This window comes from Cyanistes caeruleus, chromosome 34 (assembly GCF_971803275.1).
Source record: "Cyanistes caeruleus chromosome 34, bCyaCae1.hap1.1, whole genome shotgun sequence".
Taxonomy (NCBI): domain Eukaryota; kingdom Metazoa; phylum Chordata; class Aves; order Passeriformes; family Paridae; genus Cyanistes; species Cyanistes caeruleus.
In genome coordinates, this window is record NC_141735.1 from 2099509 (window position 1) to 2114728 (window position 15220).

General features: G+C 50.0%; 1 protein-coding gene across 1 annotated transcript in view; it reads left to right on the forward strand.

Moving 5' to 3' along the window:
- Window positions 1-15220, forward strand: part of LOC147647791 (1-phosphatidylinositol 4,5-bisphosphate phosphodiesterase beta-3-like) — an 87866-nt gene that overhangs the window by 31835 nt on the left and 40811 nt on the right. The window contains exons 12-16 of the mRNA XM_086870881.1: window positions 3900-3982; window positions 6839-6923; window positions 7011-7119; window positions 10030-10100; window positions 12443-12539. Of these exons, the coding sequence (XP_086727007.1) occupies window positions 3900-3982; window positions 6839-6923; window positions 7011-7119; window positions 10030-10100; window positions 12443-12539 (445 nt within the window). The remainder of the gene's footprint in view (window positions 1-3899; window positions 3983-6838; window positions 6924-7010; window positions 7120-10029; window positions 10101-12442; window positions 12540-15220) is intronic.

Genomic DNA, 15220 nt, shown 5'->3' on the forward strand with positions numbered 1-15220 from the left:
CCAAAACCGCCCAAAAACCGCCCAAAAACGGCCCCAAAACCGCCCCAAAACTGACCCAAAACCGCCCCAAAACCGCCCAAAAACGGCCCCAAAACCACCCCAAAATCGCCCAAAAACGGACCAAAACCACCCCAAAACTGACCCAAAACCGACCCAAAACCGACCCAAAACCAACCCAAAAACGGCCCCAAAACCGCCCAAAAACGGCCCAAAACTGACCCCAAACTGACCCCAAACTGACCCCAAACCCGACCCAAACTGACCCAAACTGACCCAAACTGACCCAAACTGACCCAAACTGACCCAAACTGACCCCAAACTGACCCAAACCCGACCCAAAACCGCCCAAAAACTGATCCAAACTGACCCAAAACAGCCCCAAAACCACCCCAAAACCGACCCAAAGCTGAAGCAAAACCGCCCCGAAACTGCCCCAAAATGCCCCAAAAACTGACCCAAAACCGGCCCCAAAACCGCCCAAAACCGACCCCAAACTGACCCCAAACTGACCCAAACTGACCCAAACTGACCCCAAACTGACCCAAACTGACCCCAAACTGACCCAAACTGACCCCAACTGACCCCAAACTGACCCAAACTGACCCAAACTGACCCCAAACTGACCCAAACTGACCCCAAACTGACCCCAAACTGACCCCAACTGACCCCAAACTGACCCAAACTGACCCCGAACTGACCCAAACTGACCCAAACTGACCCAAACTGACCCAAACTGACCCAAACTGACCCCAACTGACCCCAAACTGACCCAAACTGACCCCAAACTGACCCCAAACTGACCCAAACTGACCCAAACTGACGCAAACTGACCCCAAACTGACCCAAACTGACGCAAACTGACCCCAAACTGACCCAAACTGACCCCAACTGACCCAAACTGACCCCAAACTGACCCCAAACTGACCCAAACTGACCCCAAACTGACCCAAACTGACCCAAAACCGCCCCAAAACCGCCCCAAAACTGACCCAAAATGCCCCAAAAACTGACCCAAAACTGCCCCAAAACCCCAAAACCGACCCCAAAGCCCCAAATCCGACCCCAGAACCCCAAAACTGACCCCAAAACCCCAAAACTGACCCAGAACCCCAAAACCGACCCCAGAACCCCAAAACTGACCCCAAAACCCCAAATCCAACCCCAAAACCCAAAAACTGACCCAAAACCGCCCCAAAACCGGCCCAAAACCCCAAACCGCCCCAAAACTGACCCCAGAACCCCAAAACCGCCCCAAATCCGACCCCAAAACCCCAAAACTGCCCCAAAAACCCCCAAACCGACCCAAGAACCCTAAAATCAACCCCAAAACCGACCTCAAAACCCCAAATCCAACCCCAAAACCCAAAAACTGACCCAAAACCACCCCAAAACCGACCCCAGAACCCCAAAACTGCCCCAAAACTGCCCCAAAACCGACGCCAAAACCCCAAAACTGCCCAAAAACTGCCCTAAAACTGCCCCAAAACTGCCCTGGAACCCCAAAACCGACCCCAAAACCCCAAAACCGACCCCAGAATCCCAAATCTGCCCAAAAACTGCCCAAAAACTGACCCAAAACCGCCCCAAAATCAACCCCAGAACCCCAAGACCGACCCCAAAACCGACCTCAAAACCCCAAATCCGACCCCAAAACCCCAAGAATCGACCCCAAATCCCAAAAAAACCCCAAAATACCGACCCCAAACCCCCAAAAAACCCCAAAACCACCCGGAAGACCCCCAAAACTGACCCAAAAACCCCAAAAAACCCAAAACCGACCCCAAAACCCCCAAAAAACAGACCCCAAAACCCCAAAAAACCCCAAAACCACCCGGAAAACCCCCAAAACTGACCCAAAAACCCCAAAAAACCCCAAAAACCCCAAAAACCCCAAAACCGACCCCAAAAATCCCAAAAAACCCCAAAAAACCCCAAAAAACCGACCCCAAAACCCCAAAAACTGCCCTGGTCGGGTTTGGGGTTTTTGGGGTCGGTTTTGGGGTTTTGGGGTCGGTTTTGGGTTTTTTGGGGTTTTTGGGGTCAGTTTTGGGGGTTTTGTGTTTCTTGGGGTTTTTAGGGTCAGTTTTGGGGGTTTTCTGGGTGGTTTTGGGTTTTTTTTGGGGTTTTGGGGTCGGTTTTAGGGGTTTTTTGGGGTTTTGGGGTCGGTTTCGGGGTTTTGGGGTCAGGTTTTGAGGTCGGTTTTAGGGAGTTTTGGGGTCAGTTTTGGGGTTTTGGGGTCGGTTTTGGGGTCGGTTTTGGGGTCGGTTTTTGGTGATTTGGGGGTTTCTGGGTACTTTTGTGGGGTTTTTTTGGTGTTTGGGGTCCGTTTTTGGGGTTTTGGGGTCGGTTTTTGGAGTTTTTGGGGTTTTGGGGTCGGTTTTGGGGTCGGTTTTGGGGTCGGTTTTTGGTGATTTGGGGGTTTCTGGATACTTTTGTGGGGTTTTTTTGGTGTTTGGGGTCCGTTTTTGGGGTTTTGGGGTCAGTTTTTGGAGTTTTTGGGGTTTTGGGGTCGGTTTTGGTGTCGGTTTTTGGTGTTTTGGGGTCCATTTTTGGGGTTTTTTGGGGGTTTGGGATCCGTTTTTGGGGTTTTGGGGTCGGTTTTGGAGTTTTGGGGTCGGTTTTTGGGGTTTTTTTGGGTTTTGGGGTCAGTTTTTGGGGTCGGGTTTTGGGGTTTTTGGGTCGATTTTGGAGTTTCTTGGGTTTTGGGGTCAGTTTTAGGGGGTTTGGTGTCAGTTTTTGGGTTTTGGGGTCAGTTTTTGGGGTTTTTTGGGGGTTTGGGGTCCGTTTTTGGGGTTCTGGGGTCGGTTTTGGTGTTTTGGGGTCAGGTTTTGAGGTCGGTTTTAGCGGGTTTTGGTGTTTTGGGGTCGGTTTTTGGAGTTTTTTTTGGGTTTAGGGGTCCGTTTTTGGTGTTTGGGGTCAGTTTTTGGGGTTTTTTGGGGGCTTGGGGTCCGTTTTTGGGGTTTTGGGGTCAGGTTTTGGGTTTTGGGGTCGGTTTGGGGGTTTTTGGGGTTTTTGGGGTCGGTTTTTGGGCTTTTGGGGACAGTTTTTGGGTTTTGGGGTCGGGTTTTGGGGTTTTTGGGTCGGTTTTGGGGTTTTTGGGGTTTTTGGGGTCAGTTTCGGGGTTTTGGGGTCAGGGTTTTAGGTCGGTTTTAGCAGGTTTTGGTGTTTTGGGGTCAGTTTTTGAGTTTTGGGGTCGGTTTTTGGAGTTTTTTGGGGTTATGGGGTCATTTTTTGGGGTTTTTGGGGTCGGGTTTGGGGTTTTTGGGTCGGTTTTGGGGTTTTTGGGGTTTTTGGGATCGGTTTTTTGGGTTTTGGGGTCGGTTTTGGTGTTTTGGGGTCAGGTTTTGAGGTCGGTTTTAGCGGGTTTTGGAGTTTTGGGGTCGGTTTTTGGGGTTTTTTGGGGTTTTGGGGTCAGTTTTTGGGTTTTGGGGTCGGGTTTTGGGGTTTTGGGGTCGGTTTTGGGGTTTTTGGGGTTTTGGGGTCGGTTTTTTGGGTTTTGGGGCCCGTTTTTGGTGTTTTGGGGTCGGTTTTGGTGTTTTGGGGTCAGGTTTTGAGGTCGGTTTTAGGGGGTTTTAGAGTTTTGGGGTCAGTTTTAGGGGTTTTGGGGTCGGTTTTTGGAGTTTTTTGGGGTTTTGGGGTCGGTTTTGGGGTCGGGTTTTGGGGTTTTTGGGTCGGTTTGGGGGTTTTTGGTGTTTTGAGGTCGGTTTTAGGGGGTTTTGGAGTTTTGGGGTCAGTTTTTGTGTTTTTTGGGGTTTTGGGGTCATTTTTTTGGGTTTTGGGGTCGGTTTTTTGGGTTTTGGGGTCGGGTTTTTGGGTTTTTGGGGTCGGTTTTTTGGTTTTTGGGGTCGGTTCCGGGGGTTTCGGGGTCCCTTTGTGCCCCCCTGACCCCGCTCCCGCAGGAGGTGATCGAGGCCATCGCCGAAAGCGCCTTCAAGACGTCGCCGTTCCCGGTGATCCTGAGCTTCGAGAACCACGTGGAGTCGTGAGCCCCAAATCCCCCAAAAACACCCCAAAAAACACCCTGGGGACCCCAAAATCCCCCAAAAACACCCTGGGGACCCCAAAATCCCCCAAAAACACCCTGGGGACCCCAAAATCCCCCAAAAACACCCCAAAAAACACCCTGGGGACCCCAAAATCCCCCAAAAACACCCTGGGGACCCCAAAATCCCCCAAAAACACCCCAAAAAACACCCTGGGGACCCCAAAACCCCCCCAAACCCCCCAAAAACACCCCAAAAAACACCCTGGGGACCCCAAAATCCCCCAAAATCCCCCAAAAACACCCAAAAACACCCTGGGGACCCCAAAATCCCCCAAAAACACCCTGGGGACCCCAAAATCCCCCAAAATCCCCCAAAAACACCCCAAAAAACACCCCGGGGACCCCAAAATCCCCCAAAATCCCCCAAAAACACCCCAAAAAACACCCCGGGGACCCCAAAATCCCCCAAAAACACCCTGGGGACCCCAAAATCCCCCAAAATCCCCCCAAAAACACCCCGGGGACCCCAAAATCCCCCAAAAACCACCCCAAAAACACCCTGGGGACCCCAAAATCCCCCCAAAAACACCCTGGGGACCCCAAAATCCCACAAAAACCCCCAAAAACACCCCCAAAAACCCCAAACACCCCCAAAAACACCCCCAAAAACACCCTGGGGACCCCAAAATCCCCCAAAATCCCCCCAAAAACACCCCCAGAAACCCCAAACACCCCCAAAAACCCCCCAAAAACAGCCCCAAAAACACCCCGGGGACCCCAAAATCCCCCCAAAAACCCCCAAAAACACCCTGGGGACCCCAAAATCCCCCAAATCCCCCCAAAAACCCCAAACCCCCCCAAATCCCCCCAAAAACACCCCGGGGATCCCAAAATCCCCAAACCCCCCCCCAAAAACACCCCAAAAAACACCCCGGGGACCCCAAAACTCCCCCAAAAACACCCCTAAAACACCCTGGGGACCCCAAAAACCCCAAACCCCCCCAAAAACACCCTGGGGACCCCAAAACCCCCCCAAAAACACCCCGGGACCCCAAAACCCCTCCAGGAACACCTTGGGGACCCCAAATCCTTCAAAACCCCCCCAGGAACCCCAAAATCCCCCCCTGGAACCCCAAAATCCCCCCCTTGGAACATCCCGGGGACCCCAAAACCCCTCCCAGGAACCCCAACCCCCCCCCAGGGACCCCAAAACCCCCTGGGGACCCCAAAACCCCTCCCAGGAACCCCAACCCCCCCCCCAGGGACCCCAAAACCCCCGGGGACCCCAAAATCCCCCCCTGGAACACCTCGGGAACCCCAAAAACCCCAAAACCCCCCCAGGAACCCCCAAACCCTTTTTGGGGTCACCCCAAATCCCTTTTCCCCCCCAGTCCGGGGATTTTGGGGTTCGGGGAGGATCCCCTGGGGGTTTTGGGGTGGTTCTGGGGTTTTTGGGGTGATTTTGGGAGTTTTGGGGTGATTTTGGGAGTTTTGGGGTGGTTTTGGGAGTTTTGGGGTGTTTTTGGGGTTTTTGGGGTGGTTCTGGGGTTTTTGGGGTGATTTTGGGGTGTTTTGGGGTGGTTTTGGGGGTTTTTGGGGTGGTTTTGGGGGTTTTTGGGGTGATTTTGGGAGTTTTGGGGTGGTTCTGGGGTTTTTGGGGTGATTTTGGGTTTTTTGGGGTGTTTTTGGGTGTTTTTGGGGTTCCTGGAGCAGCTTTTGGGGTTTTGGGGGTGATTTTGGGAGTTTTTGGGGTGTTTTTGGGGGGTTTTGGGGTGATTTTGGGGGTTTTGGAGTACTTTTGGTGGTTTTGGGGGGTTTTGGGGTGTTTTTTGGGGTTTTTGGGGGGTTTTTGGGGGTTTTGGGTTTTTTTGGGTGATTTTGGGGTTCCTAGAGTAGTTCTGGGTTTTTTTGGGGTGATTTTGAGGTTTCTGGAGTGATTTGGGGTTTTTTGGGGTGATTTTGGAGGTTTTGGGGTGATTTTAGGGTTTCCAGAGCAGTTTTTGGGGTTTTCGGGTGCTTTTTTGGGGTTTTTGTGGTGGTTTGGGGGGGTTTTGGGGTTTTTGGGGTGATTTTGGGGTTCCTAGAGCAGTTCTGGGGTTTTTTGGGGGTGATTTTGAGGTTTCTGGTGTGATTTTGGAGGTTTTGGGGTGATTTTCGGGTTTTCAGAGCAGTTTTTTGGGTTTTCGGGGTGTTTTTTGGGGTTTTCAGGGTGTTTTTGGGGTGGTTTTTGGGGTTTTCAGGGTGGTTTTGGGGGGTTTTGGGGTGGTTTTTTTGGGGTTTGGGGGGTTTTTGGGTTTTTTTGGGTGGTTTTGGGGGCAGTTTTTGGGGTTTTCAGAGCAGTTTTGGGGTTTTCCGGGTGCTTTTTTGGGTTTTCGGGGTGCTTTTTTGGGTTTTCGGGGTGTTTTTGGGGGTTTTTTGGGGTGGTTTTTTTGGGTTTTGGGGTGGTTTTTGGGGGTTTTCAGGGTGTTTTGGGTGGTTTTTGGGGTGGTTTTTGGGGTGGTTTTTGGGGTTTTCAGGGTGGTTTTTGGTGGTTTTTGGGGTGGTTTTTTTGGGTTTTGGGGTGGTTTTTGGGGTGGTTTTGGGGGTTTTTGGGGTGGTTTTTTTGGGTTTTGGGGTGGTTTTTGGGGGTTTTCGGGGTGGTTTTTTTGGGTTTCGGGGTGTTTTTTTTGGGTTTCGGGGTGTTTTTTTTGGGTTTTGGGGTGTTTTTGAGGGGGTTTCGGGGTGGTTTTTTTGGGTTTCGGGGTGGTTTTTTTGGGTTTTCGGGGTGGTTTTGGGGGTTTTCGGGGTGGTTTTTTTGGGTTTTGGGGTGGATTTTGGGGTTTCCCGGCGCCCCCAGCGCCCGATCCCCCGCAGGGCGCGGCAGCAGGCGAAGATGGCCGAGTACTGCCGCAGCATCTTCGGGGCCGCGCTGCTGACGGAGCCCCTGGAGAAATACCCGGTGGGTTCGGGGGGTTCTGGGGGGTTCTGGGGGGTTCTGGGGGGGTTTGGGGGGATTTTGGGGTGATTTGGGGTGTTTTTGGTGCAGCTGGAGCCGGGAGTGCCCCTGCCCAGCCCCCAGGAGCTGCTGGGCCGGATCCTCATCAAGAACAAGAAACGGCGCCCGGGAGGGGCCCCGCCGCGCCCCAAAACCAGCGGTAACCCCAGAAACAGCCCCAAAAAACACCCCAAAAACACCCTGAAACAGCCCCAAAAAACACCCTGAAACAGCCCCAAAAAACACCCCAAAAACACCCAGGAACAGCCCCAAAAAACACCCCAAAAACAGCCCGAAACAGCCCCAAAAAACACCCCAAAAACACCCAGGAACAGCCCCAGAAAACACCCCAAAAACACCCTGAAACAGCCCAAAAAACACCCTGAAACAGCCCCAAAAAACACCCCAAAAACACCCTGAAACAGCCCCAAAAACACCCCAAAAACACCCTGAAACAGCCCCAAAAACACCCTGAAACAGCCCCAGAAAACACCCCAAAAACACCCTGAAACAGCCCCAAAAACACCCTGAAACAGCCCCAGAAAACACCCCAAAAACACCCTGAAACAGCCCCAAAAACACCCTGAAACACCCCCAAAAAACACCCCGAAAGCATCCTGAAACAGCCCCAAAAACACCCTGAAAACACCCTGAAACAGCCCCAAAAAACACCCCAAAAACACCCCCAAACAGCCCCAAAAACACCCTGAAACACCCCAAAAACACCCCAAAAACACCCTGAAACACCCCAAAAACACCCCCAAAGCAACCCCAAAACATCCCCAAAACATCCCAAAAACACCCCCAAAACACCCAGAAACAACCCAAAAACCTCCCAAAAACACCCCCAAAAAAACCCCAAAAACACCCCCAAAGCAACCCAAAAACACCCCAAAAACCACCCCAAAATCACCCCAAAATACCCCCGAAATACCCCAAAAACACCCCGTAAACACACTAAATGCCACAAAACACCCCCAAAACACCCCAAAACACCCCGAAATCAGCCCCAAAACACCCCAAAAACAACCCCCAAAGCAACCTAAAAACACCCCCAAAAATACCCCAAAACACCCCCAAAAATACCCAAAAACCACCCCCAAAACACCCCCAAGACACCCCAAAACACCCCCTAAAACACCCCCAAACCAATCCAAATAACCCAAAAACACCTTAAAAACACCCCAAAAACATCCCCAAAACACCCCAAAAATACCCCAAAATGCCCTCAAATCACCCCGAAAAACACCCGGAAAACACCCCCAAAAATATCCCCCAAAACACCCAAAAACACCCCAAAAACATCCCCAAAACACCCCAAAAACACCCCCAAAACACGCCAAAACACCCCATAAACACCCCCAAAATACCCCAAAATCACCCCCCAAAACACCCACAAAAAACATCCCCAAAACACCCCAAAAATTCCCCATAAACACACTAAATGCCCCAAAACACCCCAAAATCACCCCAAAACACCCCCAAACCTGCCCAAAAACAGCCCAAAAACACCCCAAAAACAACCCCCAAAGCAACCTAAAAACACCCCCAAAAATACCCCAAAACCACCCCCAAAACCTCCCAAAAACCACCCCCAAAACACCCCCAAGACACCCCAAAACACCCCCTAAAACACCCCCAAACCAATCCAAATAACCCAAAAACACCCCAAAAACCACTCTCAGAAACACCCCAAAAACACCCTGAAAATTTGGGGTTATTTGGGGCGATTTTGGGGCGATTTTGGGTTTTTGGGGTGATTTTGGGGTTGTTTTGGGGCTGTTTTTGGATATTTGGGGTGATTTTGGGATATTTGGGGTGATTTTGGGGCAATTTTGGGCTATTTGAGGTTGTTTTGGGGTGATTTTGGGATATTTGGGGTGGTTTTGGGCAGTTTTGAGGTGATTTTGGGTTATTTGGGTTGATTTGGGGTGATTTTGGGGCGATTTTGGGATATTTGGGCTGTTTTGGGGCTGTTTTGGGGTTGTTTTGGGGTGATTTTGGGGTGATTTTGGGGGATTTTGGGCTGTTTTGGGGTGATTTTGGGCTGTTTCAGGGCTTTTTTGGGGTGATTTTGGGGCGATTTTGGGGTGATTTTGAGATATTTGGGCTGTTTTCGGGTGATTTTGGGTTGTTTTGGGGTGATTTTGGGGCGATTTTGGGCTGTTTTGGGGTGATTTTGGGGGATTTTGGGATTTTTGGGGTGGTTTTGGGTGTTTTGAGGTGATTTTGGGATGTTTTGGGTTGATTTGGGGTGATTTTGGGATATTTGGGGCGATTTTGGGCTGTTTTGGGCTGTTTTGGGGCGATTTTGGGATATTTGGGCTGTTTTGGGGCGATTTTGGGCGGTTTTGGGGTGATTTTGGGCTGTTTTGGGCTGTTTTGGGTGATTTTGGGGTGATTTTGGGCTGTTTTGGGCTGTTTTGGGGCGATTTTGGGATATTTTGGGTGATTTTGGGGCGATTTTGGGTGATTTTGGGCTGTTTTGGGGTGATTTTGGGGTGATTTGGGCTGTTTTGGGTGATTTTGGGGTGATTTTGGGCTGTTTTGGGTGATTTTGGGGTGATTTTGGGCTGTTTTGGGGTGATTTTGGGGTGATTTTTGGGCTGTTTTGGGGTGATTTTGGGGTGATTTTGGGCTGTTTTGGGTGATTTTGGGGTGATTTTGGGCTGTTTTGGGGTGATTTTGGGATATTTGGGGTGATTTGGGCTGTTTTGGGGTGATTTTGGGGTGATTTTGGGCTGTTTTGGGGTGATTTTGGGGTGATTTGGGCTGTTTTGGGGTGATTTTGGGGCGATTTTGGGCTGTTTTGGGCTGTTTTGGGCTGTTTTGGGTGATTCTGGGGCGATTTTGGGCTGTTTTGGGGTGATTTTGGGGCGATTTTGGGCTGTTTTGGGGTGATTTTGGGCTGTTTTGGGCTGTTTTGGGCTGTTTTGGGGTGATTTTGGGCTGTTTTGGGCTGTTTTGGGCTGTTTTGGGGTGATTTTGGGATATTTTGGGCTATTTTGGGCTGTTTTGGGCTGTTTTGGGTGATTTTGGGGCGATTTTGGGCTGTTTTGGGGTCCCCCAGAGCGCGAGGCCGAGAGCGAGGAGGAGGAAGAGGAGGAGCCCCTGGAGATGAAGAAGCCGACGACCGACGAGGTTTGGGGCGATTTGGGGCGATTTTGGGGCCCAAATTTGGGGCGGTTTTGGGGGGGTTTGGGTTCCTGGGCTGATTTTGGGGCGTTTCACCATCCCCAGGTGGAATTTGGGGTTCCCAGGTGGAATTTGGGGTTCCCAGAAGGAATTTTGGGGTTCCCAGGTGGAATTTGGGGTTCCCAGAGGGAATTTTGGGGTTCCCAGAGGGAATTTGGGGTTCCCAGGTGGAATTTGGGGTTCCCAGGTGGAATTTTGGGGTTCCCAGGTGGGAATTTTGGGGTTCCCAGGTGGAATTTTGGGGTTCCCAGGTGGGAATTTTGGGGTTCCCAGGTGGAATTTGGGGTTCCCAGGTGGAATTTTGGGGTTCCCAGGTGGAATTTTGGGGTTCCCAGAGGGAATTTTGGGGTTCCCAGGAGGAATTTGGGGTTCCCAGAGGGAATTTTGGGGTTCCCAGAGGGAATTTGGGGTTCCCAGGTGGAATTTGGGGTTCCCAGGTGGAATTTTGGGGTTCCCAGGTGGGAATTTTGGGGTTCCCAGGTGGAATTTTGGGGTTCCCAGGTGGGAATTTTGGGGTTCCCAGGTGGAATTTGGGGTTCCCAGGTGGAATTTTGGGGTTCCCAGGTGGAATTTGGGGTTCCCAGAGGGATTTTGGGGTTCCCAGGAGGAATTTTGGGGTTCCCAGGTGGAATTTTGGGGTTCCCAGAGGGAATTTTGGGGTTCCCAGGTGGGAATTTGGGGTTCCCAGGAGGAATTTTGGGGTTCCCTGGTGGAATTTGGGGTTCCCAGGAGGGAATTTTGGGGTTCCCAGAGGGAATTTTGGGGTTTCCAGGTGGAATTTTGGGGTTCCCAGGAGGAATTTTGGGGTTCCCTGGTGGAATTTGGGGTTCCCAGGAGGGAATTTTGGGGTTCCCAGAGGGAATTTTGGGGTTTCCAGGTGGAATTTTGGGGTTCCCAGGAGGAATTTTGGGGTTCCCAGAGGGAATTTGGGGTTTCCAGGAGGAATTTGGGGTTCCCAGGTGGAATTTGGGGTTCCCAGGAGGAATTTTGGGGTTCCCAGAGGGAATTTTGGGGTTCCCAGGAGGGAATTTGGGGTTCCCAGGTGGAATTTGGGGTTCCCAGGTGGAATTTGGGGTTCCCAGGTGGGAATTTGGGGTTCCCAGGTGGAATTTTGGGGTTCCCAGGAGGAATTTGGGGTTCCCAGGAGGAATTTTGGGGTTCCCAGGTGGAATTTTGGGGTTCCCAGGAGGAATTTTGGGGTTTTCACGTTTCTGGGTGAAGTTTTCGGGGTTTTTGGGGTCCCATTTCGGGTTTTTGGGGTTTCATTTGGTGTTTTTGGGGCTTTTGGGGTCCTATTTTGGGTTTTTGGGGTCCCATTTTGGGTTTTTGGGGTTTTTGGGGCGCTCCATTGGGGTTTTTTGTGATTTTTGGGTTTTTTGGGGTGCTCCATTGGGGTTTTTGGGGTCCCATTTCAGGGTTTTTTGGGTTTTTTTGTGGTTTTTGGGGTTTTTTGGGGTGCTCCATTGGGGTTTTTTGGGGTTTTTGGGGATTTTTGGGGTGCCCCATTGTGGTTTTGGGTTTTTTTGGGTTTTTGGGGGTTTTTGGGTTTTTTGGATTTTTTGGGGCGCTCCATTTGTGGTTTTGGGGTTTTTTATGATTTTTGGGTTTTTTGGGGTGCCCCATTGTGTTTTTTGGGGTTTTTTGGGGTTTTTTGGGTTTTTAGGGTTTTTGGGGTTTTTTGGGGTGCCCCATTGTGTTTTTGGGGTTTTTGGGTTTTTGGGGTGCCCCATTGTGTTTTTGGGGTTTTTGGGTTTTTTGGGGTGCTCCATTGTGTTTTTGGGGTTTTTTTGGGGTTTTTTGTGTTTTTTGGGGTGCCCCATTGTGTTTCTGTGATTTTTGTGTTTTTTGGGGCGCTCCATTTGTGTTTTTGTGATTTTTGGGGTTTTTTGGGGTGCTCCATTGGGGTTTTTTGGGGTTTTTTGGGGTTTTTGGGGTGCTCCATTGTGGTTTTGGGATTTTTGGGTTTTTGGGGCGCCCCATTTGTGTTTTTGGGGTTTTTGGGGCGCTCCATTGGGGTTTTTTTGGGTTTTTGTGTTTTTTGGGGTGCCCCATTGGGGTTTTTTGGGGTTTTTTGGGGTTTTTTGGGGTTTTTTGGGGATTTTTGGGGATTTTTGGGTTATTTGGGGTGCTCCATTGGGGTTTTTTGTGATTTTTGGGGTTTTTGGGGCGCTCCATTGGGGTTTTTTTGGGGTTTTTTTGTGATTTTTGTGTTTTTTGGGGCGCTCCATTTGTGTTTTTGTGATTTTTGGGGTTTTTTGGGGTGCCCCATTTGTGTTTTTGGGGTGCAGGGCACGGCGGGCAGCGAGGTGACGGCCACCGAGGCCATGTCCACCCTGGTCACCTACGTGGAGCCCGTCAAGTTCAAATCCTTCCAGGCCGCCCAGAGTGAGCGTTCGGGGCAAATTCGGGGGAAATTGGGGAATTTGGGGGGAAATTGGGGAATTTGGGGAATTTGGGGGGAATTTTCGGGGAAATTTGGGGGAAATTGGGCAATTTTTGGGGGAATTTTGGGAGAAATTTGGGGAATTTTGCGGGAAATTTGGGGAATTTGGGGAATTTGGGGGGGAAATTTGGGAAATTTGGGGGGAAATTGGGGAATTTTGGGGGAATTTTGGGGGAAATTTGGGGAATTTGGGGGAAATTGGGGAATTTTGAGGGGAAAATTTGGGAATTTTTTGGGAATTTTGGGAGAAATTGGGGAATTTTTTGGGAATTTGGGAGAAAATTGGGGAATTTGGGGGGAATTTGGGGAATTTGGGGGGGAAATTTGGGAATTTTTGGGGAATTTTGGGAGAAATTTGGGGAATTTGGGGAGAAATTGGGGAATTTTGGGAGAAATTTGGGGAATTTGGGGAATTTGGGGGGGAAATTTGGGAATTTTTGGGGAATTTTGGGAGAAATTTGGGGAATTTGGGGGGGAATTTGGGGAATTTGGGGGGAATTTGGGGAATTTGGGGGGAAATTGGGGAATTTTGGGGGAATTTTGGGGGAAATTTGGGAATTTTGGGGGAAATTGGGGAATTTGGTCGGGAAATTGGGGAATTTTGGGGGAAATTTGGGAATTTTGGGGGAAATTTGGGGAATTTGGGGAATTTGGGGGGGAAATTTGGGAATTTTGGGGGGAATTTGGGGGGAAATTTGGGGAATTTGGGGAGAAATTGGGAAATTTGGGGGGGAAATTGGGGAATTTTGGGGGAAATTTGGGGAATTTGGGGTATTTTGGGGGGAATTTGGGGGGAAATTGGGGAATTTTGGGGGAAATTGGGGAATTTGGTGGGGAAATTGGGAAATTTGGGGGGGAATTTGGGGAATTTTGGGGGGAAATTTGGGGAATTTGGGGAATTTTGGGGGGAAATTTGGGGGAAATTGGGGAATTTGGGGAAAATTTGGGGGAAATTGGGGAATTTGGGGGGGAATTTGGGGAATTTGGGGAATTTGGGGGGAATTTGGGGAATTTGGGGGGGCTGGTAGGGAATTTGGGGGGAATTTGGGGGGAAATTTGGGAATTTTGGGGGAAATTGGGGAATTTGGGGGGGCTGGGAGGGAATTTGGGGGGAATTTGGGGGGAATTTTGGGGGGGGAATTGGGGATTTGGGGGAATTTGGGGGATTTGAGGGGGAAATTTGGGGAATTTGGGGAATTTGGGGAATTTGGGGGGGAATTGGGGAATTTGGGGGGGCTGGGACTGATTTTTGTTCATTCTGGGGCTGATTTTGGGGTTTTGGGGTGAATTTTGGGGTTTTGGGGCAGTTCCTGTGTGGCTTTGGGTATTTTGGGGTGAATTTTGGGGTTTTGGGGTGAATTTTGGGGTTTTGGGCTGAATTTTGGGGTGAACTCCGGGCTTTTGGGGTGCATTTTGGGGTGAATTTTGGGGTTTTGGGGTGAATTTTGGGGGTTTGGGGTTTTTCCTGATTGGCTCTGGGTATTTTGGGGTGAATTTTGGGGTGAATTTTGGTGTTTTGGGGCTGTTCCTGCCCGGCTCTGGGTATTTTGGGGTGAACTTTGGTATTTTGGGGTGAATTTTGGGGTTTTGGGGTGAATTTTGGGGTGAATTTTGGGGTTTTGGGGTTGATTTTGGTGTTTTGGGGCTGTTCCTGTGTGGCTTTGGGTATTCTGGGGTGAATTCTGGGGTGAATTTTGGGCTGAATTCTGGGGTGAATTTTGGGGTGAATTTTGGGGTTGATTTTGGTGTTTTGGGGTGAATTTTGGTGTTTTGGGGCTGTTCCTGCGCAGCTCTGGGTATTTTGGGGTGAATTTTGGGGTGAATTTTGGGCTGAATTTTGGGGTGAATTTCGGGGTGAATTTTGGGGTTTTGGGGTGAATTTTGGGGTGAATTTTGGTGTTTTGGGGCTGTTCCTGCCCGGCTCTGGGTATTTTGGGGTGAATTTTGGGGTGAATTTTGGGCTGAATTCTGGGGTGAATTTTGGGGTTGATTTTGGGGTTTTGGGGTGAATTCTGGGGTGAATTTTGGGGTTGATTTTGGGGTTTTGGGGTGAATTCTGGGGTGAATTTTGGGGTTGATTTTGGGGTTTTGGGGTGAATTCTGGGGTGAATTTTGGGGTTGATTTTGGGGTGAATTTTGGGGTGAATTTTGGGGTTGATTTTGGGGTTTTGGGGTGAATTTTGGGATGAATTTTGGGGTTTTGGGGTGAATTCTGGGGTGAATTTTGGGGTTGATTTTGGGGTTTTGGGGTGAATTTTGGGGTGAATTTTGGTGTTTGGGGGTGAATTTTGGGGTGAATTTTGGGGTTGATTTTGGGGTTGATTTTGGGGTGAATTTTGGGATGAATTTTGGGGTGAATTTTGGGGTGAATTTTGGGGTGAATTTTGGGGTGAATTTTGGGGTGAATTTTGGGGTTGATTTTGGGGTTGATTTTGGGGTGAATTTTGGGCTGAATTTTGGGCTGAATTTTGGGCTGAATTTTGGTCTGAATTTTGGGCTGAATTTTGGTCTGAATTTTGGGGTTTTGGGATGGATTTTGGTCTGAATTTTGGGGTGAATTTTGGGGTTTTGGGGTGAATTTTGGGGTGAATTCTGGGGTGAATTTTGGGGTGAATTTTGGGCT